Here is a 17,788-nt window from a genome sequence, read left to right as displayed (position 1 = left end):
CTCTCCCTAACAGCCAGAGTGAAGCTGCTCGCTACCACACTGGCAAAATGAAAACAGAAGACAAAGCAGCTACGCAACGTGGTCAGCAGTCTGCTGTGGATCCCTATGGCGCCTAGTCTAATGCTGCTGCAGTGGAAGGCTCTCGAACGATATTTGCTGACTAGAAAGCCACAGTTCAGAGCAAGTTTCATCAGGGGCCTTGACCTAGCCCTTTCTTCAGTTTTAGATTTGCCCCCTCTGCAGAGTTCACAGGTTCAGGGGAGAGCAGGGTGTGGAAGGGTCGTGGGGACATGACACCCTTGCTGGGCTGGGCTCCCTCTTTTACAGAAAGCATGTCATGAAGGCTTCTTGCCAGGAGCTTGGCTCACACCCCAATTATCTGTGGGTAGCTGGCTCTTGGTGCAGTCCCTGCCCCCTTCAGGCTCTGTGCACCAGGCACTAGCTCAGAGAGCCACACAGCTGGAGCAGGTCCAAACTGCAGGCCTGGCCCACCTTTATCCTTGCCCTATGGCTAATGAGATTCCCTGCTCAGCCTCTTGGAAATGTTTGCTCTTAATAGATAAAATACATTTCGCTTTTTATTTTGAGGGATGAAATGAATAAATCAACCTGCATTTCTCTCTCCACTCTGCTCATCCCCTGAGATCTTTGCATTCAATTCAAACAACTGCAATTTGTAAAACACGCAGATGGTAGGAAATGAGACTCCAAATAGTGAGCTCGGGCTCTGGTTCTTTCCTCATTTTGGCCCAGATTGCCATTACACCAACAATTCGAGGAAATGGGATGCAGAACATCAGACAGGCAGTCGAAGGGCTTCCGCCTGCTTTTCACCCTGTCCTTCCTGCCCCCTGGACATGGAGATAAAAGTCCAGCTGTTCTTCCACAGAAAGCAAAGTAGGAAGATTTTTAATATAATTCAAGGAATGCTGGCTTTGGCCAAATGTGAATTTAGAGATCCTCTTCATGGTTACAAGTCATGACCTACAAGTCACTTTTCTTTAACCCTAGATCTGAATATAGATAATCTGGAAGTACTGCACTGATAAGGTCTTTTGCATCCTGGGGCTTTGTATACTTTATAAACTCTTTTGCTGTGTTAGGTTCATCAGCCTACTCATCTAAAAAAGATCACCAAAAGCCAAATACGTAACTAAACCCAAGAAGGCTTAGTGACTCCTAATCTTTAGTCTCTTGGATGTCAATGAAAACTTAGCGTTCACATCAATCCACCACTCCTGTCCCTATGAGCCTGCTCCTTCCCTCCCGACCGTACTTCCTCCCTCCTCCAACCCACTGTAGGTATTTTTTAATTCAAAGAAAACGGAGGAAAGAAAATATTTACCCCAAAGTGTTCCTATGGAGGATCCAAGCAGAAAGCAGTTTAAAAAAAAAAAAAGAGGAGCGGGGGTAGAGAAAAGAAAGACAGTCAGAAAACTTCAGGGAGAAAAGAAAGCTTCCAAGCACAGGCAACTGGAGAAGTGCAGGCCTGAGAGATGCCACTTACAGCCTTGGCACTTGGAGGGTCCACACGCATTGCTGAAAAGAAGGGTCAGCACACTAGGTGCCCCATTCCTACTACTGCAACTAGCAAAGCCTTCCCCATGGGGTACTTTGTTCCATGGCACCTAGTATAATTGAAAGTTTCCAACTGTAGGCTTTTACTTCCATTCCCTTAGTCATCTTAGACAAACTGTTTCCAGTGCATTGGTAAGAAACCGGGCTAGAGGAATACGTCTGCTCTGGGCCAGAAGCAATCTTGTGGGAAGGGTGTTTCAAGTCACAGTGGCACATGAATGCTTAGGAAGGATTTCATTTGAAGAGGGGCCCACAGCCACTGTGAGAGGGAGACTGACATCTCTCAAAAGCGCAGATGAGCAACACCATAAGACCGCTGTGAAAGGTGGGGGAGGCGCTGTCTGTCGAGGTCCTGACACTATACAAAGGGATGCCCCCTGACAAATTAAATGACCTGTTGTCCATTGCGAGCTATTGATTGTGCAGCCTGAACAAAAATCTTCCCAGCTCTCTTGGTGAGGCTCCACCACAACAAAAAGGGTGAGAGCATGAATATAAACTACCTGAGAGAAATAATGAGAGCTGGTTCTTGGCTAGACTCGGGGTTAATCACTTTTAGTGCAACTCCTTATCTAGACTCCTAAAAACTTCAAGATGTAGGTATTACCATCCCCATTCTGCAGGGAAGACTCCGAGAGGTTCAGAAGTGCCCAGCTCTAGCAGGGTGAGTTGGGACTCGAACCCAAGTCTGCATGATGCTCAGGGCCCTTGCTCTGAACCACCAGGCCTCTGTAGCAGCAGCAGGTTTTGGTTCCAGGCTCTGTAAAGCAGCTCACCAAATTCTAGACATGGAAAAGATCCCTGAAATCCACTTAACTGCACAGGAAACCGGATTCCTGGGAAGATGTGCCTTGTGTAAGATCACTCAGTGAGTGGGTCACAGTGGCGTAAGTGCACTGGCCTTCTGCTATGAACAAGTGTCTGGATTTAGGCTCTTAGTTGCCTATTGCTCTGCAGGTTACTTTTTCTCCCTTCCTTAATTTTTCTTTAATGTATGACAAGCCTATGTTATGCCACTATGTGCCACATGCAAAGATTTCTAATGACCGTTTTACTCAGTAAATGATTCTATATTCAAAATTACATGAAGTCTCACTGTAAATGTTAAATGAATGCTGATTTTGGAATTAAACCAAGGTTTTATAAACTTAAATTGCTCGTGGGATCTCTTTTCAATGTTCAGAGGGCAGAGATAATATCTTCCCTTGAATAGTAAACAGTTTGGTGAGCCAAATGTGTATACCTTTGTCCATTCATATAACAGCACTAATGGAGTCCTTAATATATGCAAGCACTCTTCTAGATGTTGGATACACACTGTTGTGAACCAAACAAATGAGGTTCCTAACTTCTAGAAACTTACCTTGTCTAGTAGGGAAGGCAGAGCTCAAGGAAACAAGCAAAATGAACAAAAAAGTATAATTGTAAGCTAAATGCCAAGTGAAAACAGAATCATGTGATTGAAAATTTCACCAGAACTACTACATAGGTCACCTTCCTTTCCCCAGGCTACATTTGTCTTGAGGAAGAACATGGGGGAATTTTCCATATCTCTAAAGTGAGAGAACAGAGTGGGATGCATGGATGGGCAGGGGGCCTTTGGTCACTCACTATAGGCTTTCAGCTTTTGCTTAGCACAGGCCCTCAACTCTATGTCCAGTGGCATCTGAACGGATTCTTGGAGATTTATATTCACAGATGCCCATCTTATGAAGAAAGCCCCAAATTTCTTGCTCTTTCCATACACCTAGATAGAGAACCGAATCTGCTCTTTATCAGGAAATTTGCCCCAGGAAACTAGTAAAATATGCTATGGAACAAAGAGGAACTCTGATCATTGTGGGTAGGCATATGTCTGTCCCTTGTTTTGGAAAATGGGGCTCCTTGATGGCACACTCTGATCTTAACATTTGACTGCAGCTGCCAACAGTGGACGATGGGGGCACAGAGGCTCTTTATCCCATTCTGACTCCCATAAATTTGGGCCACAGACAGTAATCAGACATAGGCCGAAAGTAAAATGAAGGTTAGTCATTGCTCTGTACATCTTTCAAGGAGGTCTCGCACAGCAGAGGAGCCACTGAAAAGCTATGATTTGCCTGGTTACAGAAAAAGCACGCATTCTCAGTTTTGTTAACATATGTTCAGCACTGATTTGAAAGTTGCCATTTGAAATGAAAGGAGTGCCGGATATCAGAGTCACAGAGTCAGAAAAAGCCTACTATTTAGCCCCCATTAATTAAAAAAAGATCATAATTTATACGTGGGCTACATCAAACTGTGTCCCAAAACCAAGAATGCAAGAGTTATTTAAGCCATTATCAAAGTTAACAAGAGTGCTAGAGATGTTTTATCAAACTAAGAGGACAGATTCTTCAAGCATTTTAATTGAGGCTTGTTTTAGAAATAATTCATGTGCTTTTTCCAAATCATTTAAATACAATCATTTGATAACACTTTGCTACTCTTTGCTGCTAAATGTATAACCAGAAGTTTTTTTTTTTACACTGCCTATGCTTAGTTAATTAGCGAAATTTTATCAGGTTTAAAAATTGACTCTAATGTCAAAATTTGAGGATAATTTTGCATGCTAGGAAACACTGGTCCCACTTTAACTGGGACTTAATTGGGCCACCCATTTTTCCCATTTATTTCATACTTATTTGGTAAGTTCTTGGCGGCTCTCCAGGGGGAAAAAAATGCCACTTTTCTCTTATGTCTCATCAGTAAAAGATGAGAATTTTCCAGCTCAACTGTCAAAATGCCCTCCAGATCTTTCATGTGTAATCACGCATCATGCATTGTAATCTTGTTCTTCAGCTTTTAGGTCTCCTTATTCTCAAAGGACTTGCTCTCAAGTTGGTTTCTGCTAAGAACCGACTCTTTCCATGGGGGGCAGAACAGTGACAGTAGGTCTGGAGTCCTTCCTCCTTTAAGTGGAATGGCCTTCCACCCTCTCCCATGAACCCAGAAGGGAACAGGCCAGGGATTGAAAAAATTTCTTGCATTAGAGGAATGGACAGGCTATCTGGAGTGTAAGTAGAGGAACAGAGGTTATGCTCTGAGGAATCTCAAGTCTTGCTAAAAAGTCAGGACTATTATTTCATTGGCAGTAACAACTACCATTTAGTATGCACTTCCTAAGTGCACTATACTAGACATGGAATATATTTTGCCTTATTTAATGCTCATAAGACCAAAATACAGTTATTTAAAATTTCTACTTAAGATGAAGAAGTAGCAATTCAGAGAGGTCAGGCAACTAATAATTAATAATGCTGGGATTCATAGACTCCAAGAAGGGGCCAGAGGTTACCAAAGGGAAGAGGGTCAGGAGGGAGGGAGAAGGGGATTAAGGGGCATTATGTTTAGCACACATAATGTAGGTGGCTCACGGGGAAGGCAGTATAGCACGGATTGGACAGGTAGTGACTCTATAGCATCTCACCACGTTGATGGACAGTGAATGAGGTATGTGTGGGGGGGACTTGATAATATGGGTGAATGTTGTAAAAACTTTCATAAGATTGTATATCAATGATACCTTAATTAAAAAGAAAACAGCAGGAAAAAAATGCTGGGATTCAGACCTAAGTTTGCCTGACTTTGATAATCCATGCTCTTATTTATGTTATAATGTACCTTTTCAGGTGGGAACCACTAGAGGGTTTTAAACAAAGAAGGAAGCAGCAAAAGAAGCCAGCAGTTCCTGAGCTCAAATACTGAGCTATCTATCCTAGTACATCCTTCATCCGTCTAGGGTTTGTGAGGGTTCACAGGAAGAAAAAAGTGTGGATGAACACTGTGGACAAACTCAGGGATGCCTTCTCCATCTGGCCCATAGTCTTTCTGTCTGCAGGCAGAGACAGCAGGATCTGTAGGCTGAGGAGAGGCCCATACCAAGCCACCAGTTTGAGTTTACAGGGGTTAATGACTTGGAACCAGCTAGACCATCAGAGAGAGAAGGGAGCTTCATGTAATACAGAAAGCCCTGAACTTGAAAAAAAAAAATCAATTTAAGGACTGGCTTTACCACTAGTCCAATGAGTCAAACTAGTCAAACCTCAGGCAATTCATTTCTCGACTGTGAAACAGGACTGTCAAGTGATAAGTGAAATAAACTAAGAGTGTGAACGAACGCACTTTAAACATTCTAAAGACCCATAGGAATGAAGCAGAAGTTTCCCCTTTTGCATTGGCAATGCTTGTCTCTGGAGAGAGGACTCTCTGGGACCAGTTGGCAAGGCTAGGAAGAATCTAAATTTAACACTTGGACCTTGTCCTTGTTTAAGCTGCTGCCATTTGGGGTTATTTTTCCTCCTGGCCCATAACTCGGCATCTCTTGGGAGTCACTCATGAGCCCTAAATCTTTGGTGACTCTGCCAGCCCCCTTTACGAGAGCACTAGCCCAATGCTGAGTGGTTAGCACAAAATCCTTTCCTACCTGCACATGAACTTCAGTGAGCTCCCTGTACCTTACGTCATTGCCTTTGCGAAACACAGCACGACACTCTTCACTAGAAGGTATTCTTGTCCAAGCACTGAGAAGTGGGAGACCGCAAAACATCTGTCTCCCAGCAGTTTGTTACTCGATCTGGCCAACAGTGACCTGATTTGTCTGGCTTCTTAACCTTCATATTCTAAACATACCCAAAGGTCCCACATCTGCTGATTTTTCTAAGGCCTTGGTGCAGGCTGAAGTCCTCCCAACATCCTCCCCCAGCTGGAGGCTAATTCGTAATGCTAGGCTGTGCCTCTGTGAGTGCAGATTACGCAGCTGGCTGGCAAGTCATATGATCTGAGTTGATACTTCTCAAATCCCATCATGAAATCTTCTGCCTTGAGGTACTGAAAACCTACTTTTAAATCTCGAGGGCACTGTGATGGACTTCAGCTAATCCTGCGGGCCTGGGCTCTTCCGACAGCCAGGTCTCCCCTCCTGTGCAGGGTGCCTTTTGCATCTGAGCCTGGTTAGCCCACTTGTCGGTTACCACGCAGAAGCGGCTGTGTTCTCTGACTGGGCCATTTCATTTTGCTTGGTTGTGGGGTCACAGGCTGAGATCCCATTTACCACCAATCATCTCCCAAGTTTGTGCTTGTTGACAAAGAGAAGTACTTTGGCCTTCACACCCATTGCCTCCTTATGATAAAGGCCTCGGGGTGCACATTCTACAGAATGTACACATTCCCTCCCAGGTAGCACCAATGGTGCAAGTAACAGACAACACATTTTCCAGTGTTCCTCAAAAACCATGCATGCTGGGGCTCACTGCCAAGAGCAGGTCGACCGGGAACTTCTCTTTCTCTCAGACACTCCCCCTGTGTGGCTCCCACTCTCTGTCTTTCCTTATTTCCTCCCAAAACCCATTTTCAAGGCAGCTAGGCTCTAACAGAGCAGTGGCACCCCAGAAGTCCATGGCTGTCAATCATCTTTAGTGTTCCTGCCTATGCACAAAGTCAGGGAAAGCCGCTCTTGAGGTGACTCTCAAAGCTAGAGTCTTGAGCACCAACATCCTTCTATCTGCTCACAATGGAAACTGCCAATTCCTGCTCAGATGGCATACTAAACCCACAGTCACGGGCTACCTGATGGCTAAACTTACCTGTAATCCTTCATTCTCTTCCACAGAGCAGTGGAACTGGACGGCCTAGCTGGCTCAGTGGTAAGTGGGTCTTCTTTGCAGGAGGCAGGAATTTATCTACTCCGTTTTCCCCCCTGAAAGACTGATGTGGAGCCATGGCTTTCTTTGCGAGACTCCCCTTTGCAGTTCTAGAATGGGGGTTGTCAAGAAAGAAGCCCCAGCGCAAAGCTTGAGGATTGAGGGGTCTGCCTCAGACACAGCAGGCAGAGAAGAACAGGAGGAAGGGGCAGCCGGGTGTAGGGTGGATATCTGTCCTCCTGTTACTCTGCCCTACTGAGCGTGAACACGCACTGGTATTTGAGTTCTGGGTGGTACTTCTTTCTCAGTGAGCACATCCACACCATCACAAACACAAAGTCCCAAATGCAGAACCAGAACTGGAGGACCATATTCTGTGACTCCTTAGGATCCTTCCAAATCTAAAGTTGTCTGCACCCATGTATTTCACTGAACTCAGAATCAGCTCTGACGCTGTGGCTGGTTCTGAACATGTTCAAAAGACCTACCCACCTAGAGACTAGGGCAGAGTGTCAAGTGTGAGGAAAGCCACCCACTTCAATGAAAAGAACGTAATGAAAGTTAATGTGAGAATTCTGGTTCATTCTCGCATCAAGATGCAGACTGACTCATGTTTTTCCTTTCTGGCTAAGGGCAGAATAATGAAAGGCCAAGGGTGGTTCTGATTCAGATCCTCCCATTCTGGGAGTCCTGGCCTTACCTCATGCCCTGCTATGATGGCAAAGAGCAATGGGAGGCTCTGGCACCAGCTACCAGAAAGCCTGTAGGACTCTGACTGATGCAAAGGCCCCATCTTGGGGAAGACGTGGGAGCCGAATTGCTAGGTTTTTTTCTTTTTAACTGTTTCTGTTGACAAACCATAACAAGTTGTGAGTTTACTATTTGGAATCCAACCTGGGATAGCTCATCTGGCGACTTGACTTGAGCTAGTCAAGTAATATGTAGAACAATGGAAATGAAGGGGACCAAGGGTCTGGGTAGGAGCACAGGATCACATACTCACACCCCAGACAATGTGTACATGTAACAGAAAACACATTTGCCAGTGTTCCTCAAAAAACAGGCATGCTGGGGCTTACTGCCAAGAGCAGGTCGACCGGGAACTGTCTGCCTCCTGGAGGCTGTCCTGCCAAGTTCCTTCACTAAGCACTGGAGACACAAAACCCAAGGGCCAGACAGCTTTGCCATCTCTGTGCAGAATCCCCTAAGGTTGATGAACTCAATAGGGCAGAGTGGTCATATGGCTTCCCGCCGAGTCAGCTGACTACAGGGGCTGGTGCCCTAAAGCAAGGGAATGTGCCTGACACTCAGAGACCCAGAATTGCCAAGGCAGGAACCATCCGTGCTTTCCCACCCAGGGGGCTGGGATGCAGAAGTGATGGCACCAGGGTAGGAGGAAACCTGGAAAAGTAGTTTCTGGTCCTTCAGCATAAAATCATTACTCCCTTTGACAGAAGAATCTCTTTGTCAGACAGAAAAAAAAATAAAAGAAAAAGGTTTCATAGACCCAGTCACTCACCAGACTTTTCAGGAAAAGTCTGAGAAGGCACAGGTAGGACATTTATAGTTGGCAAACACTCTGTGTCTCCATATGGCCCAGAAAGTGGGGTGTTGGGAGGGCAGTGGGATGTGGGGGGACAAGCCCAGTTGCTGCCCAATCTGTGCCCATTTCCTCACAAGGCACCAGGCTTCAGGAAGGAGGCTGAGCATTCTCCTAAACATTTTATACTGTAAAAGGATTGGGAGGAACAGGAAAGGGGCGATATGGGTCGCTTTTAGTTTATTTTATGATCCCCGGGTATGCCCACACTTATAAAATAAAGTCCCCAAACATAAAAAACCCCTTCACCTGATACACAGCAATAGAGAGAGATTGCTCTTCAGTTGCTGCATTAACATATGTGCTTGCAGAAAACATACATGAATGTAGGGGCAGACCTCTGCAGGAGAAGGGCTCAGAGGACCTGGCAGCTTGCTTTGAGAATTCAGCTAGAGGCCATTCCCTCCCCTTGGTTAGGGGTGTTGCTCTTGGGACTTGGGCTGGGCTCTAAGAAGGCAGTGGTAGAAGGGATGCCAAGTCACGTCTGACGTCTGAGGAGCCACAGAAGTGTTACCGTGGTGAGCTCCATCAGGTCTGCTCAAACTCAGCAACAGCCTTTGCAGACACCTCAGGAGGGCAAGGTTCAATTTCGAGAAGAGATAGGGCAGGAGTAAGGTTATCGGAATGGTGGACATTCCCAGGGGCACGTAGATGGGATAGAACAATGCAAGTTGTAACCACAGGGAAGGCATTCCTTAAAAAGCCTGCAGGAAAACCCACATTTGGCTTCCTGTTGGCTTGAACCCCTGACCACAGCCCCATAGTGGGACATGGGCTTCACTCTGCTTTCAGCCCCTGGCTCCGTGGCAGGTGGCACCCTGGCTAACCCTCCCCAAGTGATGGGAAAGCTGAACTCTCTGGTGCCCTTGCTGAAGAAAGGGAGAAAACAGAGCTGGGCAGCATGGGCACAGGAGCAAGAGAAGGCATTACGTGACCTCAGTAAGTGTGACGAGAGCCAGAGGAGAGGGGAAGTGAGCTGTTCCGTGAGCCGGAGGGGAGGGGAGAGGAAAAGTGCATGGCAAGCTTGGAAGGATGTTAACAGGAGCGAGAGGAGATGGAGGAGGATGAGCAAGTAGCATTTCCATTTTGAAAGCGATGAAGAACAAGTTCAAGGAGTGACATTGCTAAAAGCAAGTGATGGATCATAATTCTCAATCTATCACATAAGAATGGACCCCAGAACCAGGGATTCTTGGGGTTCCCTGTACCTGGTCTGAGGACCCACAGAGAGGCTTCCGCTCCAGGGCTGCCACCAGCACCAAGGCCAGCACCGCCATGTTTCAGGGCCACAAAGGAAGAAAAGACAGATGACAACCCTCTAGTCCACCGTCACGGCTCTGGACCTGAGGAGGGGCGGCTGGACTGTGACACGGGGCAGTCACACAGTGGCTTTCTCTAAAATGCTCCTCCTCTCTACAGACACCAGCGCACCTGCCTGGGTACCAGGCACACGGGCACAGGCGGGATGTGTGTGGAGGGGAGGGGCTGTGCATATGTGTGTAAAATAACCAAGTCTTAGAAACCAGCTTCAATTCATCTTCAGCTACTTGCACAAGTTATGTGTCAACACATACTTTGTTCCATTATTTGGACTTCATGATGTGATGGTACAATGGTCGGATAAGGAAGAGAATTAATATTTATTGATCACTCACACCATGTCAGGTCCTATGCTACATGCTTTGTGCACAGCATTTTGTCTATTTCACAGGTGAGGAACTGAGGTTAAGAGGGTTAATATCGTGCAAGATAATATCTTGTAGGGCATGACATTGGTAGTAGAGGGGAAGGGATTCACAACTAGGCTGCCTAACTTCACACCCATCCTCCCACGCCACACCCCAGTGAGCTCGGTTCTTTCTAAAGATGGGGTGGGTTCTTTCCTATATGCTTCTTTCTCCTTGTCCCTTATTTCTTCAAAGAGAGACACATTACTTTACTGAGATCAAAATAAAGGAAAGAAAACAATATGGTGAACACCATATGCAAATGAATTGATAAAATGAGAAAGGAATGTGACCTTTTAAAATTCAAGTGTGATATTTACCTCTAACAAAATAGATGGGCCTCCTTAGGACACAGGCAGACTAACGTTTCTTCCCAAGGAGGAGGAAGAAGAGGAGCTGGAGTTTCCCTGGTGGAGTCAGAGTTGCTTTTATTTTTACGTTGCTGTGAGAATCCATACAGGGTCCAGATGCTTAGGAAAATATCAGGCTTTTGTGAAATTTCCTTGGGAACAGCTCCGCCACATCTAACAGGAAGCTTGTTGTGAAAGGTGCAGGTAATTCCACATGACTCTTAATGGGCTAATGCACTGGGACACATGGGGACAAGGACACCGCAATGGTCCTGACTGCCAGCCTAGCACAGGGTCACAAGCCACTGCCAACCTGGCTCTCCCTTGGAGGGTCACCACAGCTGGGACAGCAATGGACACAGTCAACTTCCAGGTTCTGGGGAATCTTAACTTCTTAGCACAGCTGGGAGCCTTTCATCTCTCCTATAGACAGAGTGTCCGGCCCTTGGCCACTTGAGGAACATTCCTTCTTCACTCTCACCCTACCTCTTTCTCTGCCAGAATGGACAGGGGTGGGAGGCAACCGTGTCTGGGACAGATGATCCCTGACCACTTGGACCTGGGTGGGGGCAAACCTATGGAGTTGTTTTGTTCCTTCGCTTTTGTAATGACATCAATGACAGCAGCTCCCGAATGCTATCTTCCTCCCTGTCACACAGGGCAGCCAGCCTTGTTGAGGAGACTTGGCCCCCACTTGTACTCAGAGAGGCTGGAGAGAGCTGTACTGTGCCACCCGCGAGAGGGTGAAGCTGTGCTGGCAGTGGGACAAGGTCAGACAGGGCCCCAAATGCTGTCATTCACCGGGGGCACTCGATACATTGGCTCAGGGAAAAGGCCCTGACACCATGCGTATTTCCTAGCCACACCCTGGGGGGACTAGGAGAGCGCTTTCCTTGGCTGGTTTCCACAGGAAATGACAGAATGTGGTTGAAAACCTGCTACAGCTGGATCAATGTCTGAAAAAAATTCCCCAAATGTAATGCACGTGGTGTAGTCATCTGAATGGTTTAAGACTGTTGTCCTAAGTGTGTTATCAATGGAAGCTAAGAAAGTCTTTCTTTCTGGAATTAAACCTATGAACATGGTTCTTATGCCCTGGAAAAGCTCTGGGTACCCCTGCTCATGAGCAGAGAGCCTCTCCATGCCCAGGACTCTGTGGCCCCCGGCTCCGCTGCACCCCGTGCATTTATCTTTCGAGCTGATCCTTTGACAGAATCAGTGAGCCCATGGAGGCCCTGCCCACACAGGTGGGCCTGCGCATGCTTTGCATCTCTAGGAAAGGAGCTCGGGGGCCTTGGGCTTCTCCCTAGTGCCACCTCATTTCTTCTTCACCAGTCCTGCCATGGAGGGCATGTGAGTGGAAGTTGTAAGGAGCTCTGCTGGGACGAATGGGGAGCACATTTCCAGGGAAACACTCTTTGACACCACTCCGAGCCAACTGTTTCTCAGGCGGGGGGGGCGGGTCGAAAGAGAAAAGAATTACTTACGCCAAAGCGAAGGCCACCAACGCACCGACCACCACCACAAAGTCCAGGATGTTCCACAGGTCTCGGAAGTAGGAGCCATCCTGCAGGATCAAGCCCTGGTCTATCATCTGCAGGGGAAGGACAGGCACCGGTGAGCCTGGGCGGGCCAGCAACGCACCCTGAGCTCTGGGATCCCTATGGCACCGCCTTCCCTGCCATCATCTCCACCACCAGCCCTGTAGGGAGCCTGAAGAACAGGCAGCAGGTCCTGCAGGCCTTCTCCGCTAACTAAGAAGCCAAGGACCCTTCTCACAGCCACTGGATTCAGTCGGACTCTTTGGCTCCCACAGAGCATTGCCACATACCATGTTTCATTAGTGGCTCAAAGTGCCAGACTTGGCCACAAAGGCACAGATGGGCGAGATCCCAGGTGGGTGCAGCTGGGAGCAGGACTGGAATGTGGGCAGGAAGAGCAGCCTGGAGGGCAGCACGTGTGGCTGGGACTAGGTGGAGTCCAGAGAGATTCACCCCTACCTCACCCACTGCCTTGGCACAGACCCAGACCCCACACCTCCCTGCACTCCCACTGCCCCACTGCCTGCCTGGACACAGGCCTGGCTCCTCCTCGGGCTGCGTCCACAGGTCCACAGCAGTCTGAAGAGACGCATGCCGTTATGTTGTCTCATGACAGGCTTCCTCAGGATTCTGAGGCCAGAGGAGGGGCCGGCAGGGCCCCTGCTGAGGTTCTGCCACTAGCCATCAGGTGACAGCCCTGGGGAAGGGCTCTGTACTAGAGGAGCCGTCTCAGGGGACCCGTCCAAACCCTGCAGCCCACCTTCTCTCCAGAGGTGTTTACCTTTATCACCATCTCAAAGGTGAACACGCCAGTGAAAACATAGTCGAAGTACCTCAGGACCTGTAAGACACATGTGGTGGAGGGGAAGAGGGTCACGTGCGGCCCCCAGGCTACACACACACGCCTGCCTACGTGCACAGTCCTGCATGCCCACCCAACCCAACACATTTCTGCCTGGAACTAAATGGGTCGTAGCTGCTAGATGCACACAGGGAGAAGAGCCGCCGTGGGCACTGACTGGGGGCCAGGCCTTGGCCCTTCCCCCCTCCTTGGCCTGAACTTCCCTTCTTGGCTCTGAATTGACTCACAGACGTCTCCCTCAGGACCTGTAGTCCATGTCAGGCCCCGATCCTCCCATCTCCCGACCCACACCCACGAGACCTCCAGGTGTCTCAACTGCCTATGGCAGAGTCCCAGCTTCACACATCACCCATGACCCCTTTGGACTCCACATCCGAGTCCCTGGGTGACTGCAGTCTCCCTTAGAAGCCCTGCCAACTCTGGGGATAAGGCCTCGGCTGGAATAGGAAGGCATGCGGGGGGCTGGAGCCTGGGGGTCTGGAAGGGGAGCCAGGTCTTGAAATGGCTTATACTTTGCCCTGAGGATCACAGATGGGCACGTTCTCAGTCCTTCCTCACCCCCCATGAACCTTCCTTGGTTCAGCTTTAATGCTGGGATAGGGCAGGGCTGGGCTGGGGTTGGTCCAGGGCACTAAGGAGGCTGGCCAACAGCCCTGTGCACCCACTTTGTTGCGCTCCGAGTTGGTCAGGACGGGGTCCTCGGCCGCCAGGGCAATGCTGCTGGCTGCAATCACCAGGAGAATGCACATCTCAAAGTAGCGCAGGTTCACGATGTAGTGGCAGGCCCGGCGGATCCTGCGGGGTGGGTGGGCGTGAGCCCACTAAGCTGGCTCTGCTTCCCCCTCACCCCATCCCCGTCCCCACTCCCCCGCCCCCCCACATCAGCCTCTTCCAGACAGCCAGGCCCTGGCCAGAGGAAGCTGTGGGGAGAACAATTTAATTTCTCAGGCACCGCCCTAGCTTTAAAGCCCCAGTGGGGGAGGTAATCAGATTGGCTCGAGGCTGCACTGCAGTATGCAAGCCAAGATGCATTCTTTGTGAGCACGTCTGAGCCATGGGAGGCAGCCAGCATCAGACCACATATACTCAGGGGGCTTCAGGGTGTCCTCCACTGTACCTCAGGTCTGCTCCCCCACTGTACAGAAAGTGGGGCACAAAAAGGAAATCATAAGAACCAAGAAACATAAAAATAGACCTTGATTCTAAGAAGTCCTGATTTCCATGAGCCTCAGGTATTCCGATGAAGGTGACTTCTCTACAGACTGCATTCTGGCCCCAGGTAGTCTGACATACCCTAGTTCTGGATCCTTCCTTCCCAGAGCCCTGCCTGGATACTGCCCCAGGGCCACTGAAAGCCTTCTTGTCTCCCTAGTCTCACATGCCGTCCTATGTGTTCATCTTGCTCATTTCCAGGGTGGGTGGCAGCTTCTCTTTCAAAATTCTACTTTTCCTGAATCTAACCTTCCAGACTCTTCTCTGCCACCTGCACTTCATGCCCCTACCTCTGCTCTGATGAACGCACCCATTTAAAAATCTCCACGTAGGGCAGTGGCCCCAATACATTGAAACTCCCATGGATGATGTAGTTCTTTGAGGCTCCATCTTCTCTGCTCTGCCCACTTATGAAATATTTGGTAACATATCCCAAGTAGATTTCATTCTTTCCAATCCCACCCATCTCACTTACTGACCAAAGAACAGGTGAAGAGTTCTTTCTTCAAGACATTTCTCAGGCTTTCCCTGTCTTAAAGGACTCTTCAGATAGGGGCACCCCAAATGCTTCAGATATCTGGCTGCATGCCCCCAAGAAGGATCAGGAAGGTGACTAGACCTTCATCCTTCCTTCCCCTCGACACCTGCCCTGGCTCAAACGCGGGTTGTTCCCAGGCACTGAAGGGGGAGCGATGCGGGGGTGTCTTACGGGTTTGTGGTGCTGAAGATGAACATCGAGCTGTGGGGCACCATGGCTTTGCCCGTCTCACGTTTCTCCTTCTTCTGCTGCAGCTTCTCTACCTCCTCCTCATCCTCTTTGATCTCTGCCTCCTTCAAGGGACTGGCTTCTCCATCGGTCTTGTTGCTAACTGCAAGAGGAACATGTTGCAATCTTCAGAGCCCCCGCTACATGTGAGAGTGGTGCCCTTCACTGGCCACTGGGGATGGGATAAAAAAGACAGGAAAGGGTGACAGGACTGTGCCTAGCAAGGTGCCCTGCCAATATGAGGGGCCCTGGTTAGATTACACTGAGTTAAGTCCTTGTTCTTTTCCCAGCCCTACCCTTGCCCTAATTTTATGTGGTACTGCCTTTTTTGCCATATAAATAACAATGATCATGTTTCCTTGGGTAGGAGGATGGTTGTTTCTGTTAGTTGGCAAAGGTTATTCATATCTAAAATCTGGATTCTTTGCATATAGTCAGTTACTGAATTTTCAAATCAATAGACTCTAAGCGGCATGTATTATTCCCATTACACAGATGGGAAAACAGAAGTTCAGGGAATTCAGGTACCTATCCCAAGGTCAGATAGCCTGTATAGATTCCTAATTCAAAATCCTACATCCTTTCCAGTGAAATCACACTGCAATGGAAGATTTTAAGAAATCATTACTCTGTTTGCGGCTGCCTTTCTGGCTGTCCTTTTTCTAGTCATGATTAACATAGAAACAAGAATGCAATATTCATGCGAATGTGGGTCCATGGCAGCCTTCCAGGATTGAGAGGGAGAAGGAGTCAGCAAGTGAGCAGAGTACTCTCGGGTCCCACGTGCAAGCCCCAGTGTGGGTGAAGCGGCAGAGAGGCCCAGGCTGTCGGAGTGGGGCAGGACCCCCAGGGAACCTCTCCCGCCGATCCCATTCAGTGAATGACTCTGCTCTGGAACCATGTGCAGGCAGCGAACTCTGAGGTTCTGGCCCCTTCCAGGTCCTTCCAAAAGCCCTCTGACAGCAGATTCTTACCTCCTACCAAGGCCATGACTAGCTCCAGAATGGGAACAGAGGGAGGACCAAATTTTCTTAATGTTGTTTCTCACAAAAGAGGGTCCCAAATACTTATTTATTAGAGTATAAAATTAAACAGACACTGAGAGACGATCCTGAGACATGCCCAGGAGTGCCAGACAGGGGAGATGTCACTTTTTAGACTAGTATTGGCATGTTGAGTTTAGAGAAGGTAGAGGAATGGAGATGGGAAAGTGGAACAAAGAAAAATAGAGAGGACTGACCTGTGAAAAGAGAAAGGTATGGAAAGTCAGGGAGGAACAAAGGCAAGGGTGGGAGCCTGGGGTCACAGTTCAGTGACCAGGAGCAGCAGGATTAATGCAGGGAGGGGTGGAGTTAGGGGAGGAAGACGGGGATGGGAACAGGACAAGGATGGGTGGGATGGGCAGGGAGGGGTGGGGACAGGACAGGACAGGGTAGCTCATAGGATAAGTGCTTTTTGTGCGGTGTTTCTGTTTAAGGTCTGGTAGGTGAACATCCGTTGCCTGAGGGCCTGTGAGAGAATGCTTATGAGAGGATGCGTGACTAAAAGCTCCTAGGAGACACAGACTAGGTAAGAGTAATAGATTCATAAAATGTTAGTACAGGGAAAGGCCTCAGAAGTCACCCAGTTCAATGCTGTCATATAGCAGAAGTCAAACTGAGGCCTCTAGAGACCCAGGTTCTCAGAGGCCTGGCACTGAGCAGAGCCAGGTCATCCACTCCGTGAGGTTCCCTATTCGTTAGAGGCAGAGTGCCTGAGAGGCCCTAGAGAACGCCGTCAGATATTCACCCACAAATCAAATAGCTGAATACATAATTGGCCACCGAATCACATGTGATCTCTTGGAGGATTCTAAGGTGGTCACAGAGGCCAAAGGCTTAGGGAAATTTTAGAGGCAGAACTTAAGATTAAAAATCCAGACTGATTTTTCCTGGGTTAAAATTGTGGCTATTTTTGTGTGTTGAAGAATGAATTTATCCTGCTTGTGGGATTCTCCATGCAGCTTCACTGGGATGACCCCAGAGCCACGACTCTTCCCAGCCCAGGTGGGATGGGCAGCGTAGGGGAGAGGATAGGACTGTGTTCTCACTGTGCACCACGGTCGAGTCCACCAACGGGCCCATGTCAGGGATGGTGACGGTGACGCTGGTGCTCTCAGTGGTGGCCTTGTCCGTATTGGCCGTGACGCAGGAGAGGTCGGGCTCACTCTGGCTGATGGCCCTGCCCATGTCAAGCTGCACATCCCCCAGCAGGGCTTGCTCGCTGCTGCCCTCCGGCTCCTGCTCCAACAGCGCTGCATCCTTCCCCACTTCCAGCTCTGGTTCAGGCAGGACGAGGGGTGTATGGGCCTCATCGAGGGCCCCTGCCAGCCCGGAGCCTCTGGGCACCATCAGACTGTTGGTCCTGCAAAGAGAGGGGACAGGTGGTACTCAGATCTAAAGAAGCTGTTGCAAGATAGCTGGTGCGCCTGGCAAGAGGGACAGGTGAGGGCA

At 48.8% G+C, this 17,788-nt stretch overlaps 1 protein-coding gene across 10 annotated transcripts in view; it reads right to left on the bottom strand.

Moving 5' to 3' along the window:
• Nucleotides 1–17,788, bottom strand: part of CACNA1E (calcium voltage-gated channel subunit alpha1 E) — a 454,989-nt gene that overhangs the window by 51,163 nt on the left and 386,038 nt on the right. For all 10 annotated transcript variants that reach the window (XM_057507926.1, XM_057507931.1, XM_057507925.1 and 7 more), the window contains 5 exons: nt 17,386–17,699; nt 15,240–15,399; nt 13,984–14,113; nt 13,238–13,297; nt 12,403–12,509 (listed from right to left, as the gene is read on the bottom strand). In XM_057507926.1, coding sequence (XP_057363909.1) covers nt 12,403–12,509; nt 13,238–13,297; nt 13,984–14,113; nt 15,240–15,399; nt 17,386–17,699 — 771 coding nt within the window. The remainder of the gene's footprint in view (nt 1–12,402; nt 12,510–13,237; nt 13,298–13,983; nt 14,114–15,239; nt 15,400–17,385; nt 17,700–17,788) is intronic.

This window comes from Manis pentadactyla, chromosome 9, assembly GCF_030020395.1.
Source record: "Manis pentadactyla isolate mManPen7 chromosome 9, mManPen7.hap1, whole genome shotgun sequence".
NCBI lineage: Eukaryota > Metazoa > Chordata > Mammalia > Pholidota > Manidae > Manis > Manis pentadactyla.
This window is presented reverse-complemented; position numbering and strand designations above follow the sequence as displayed.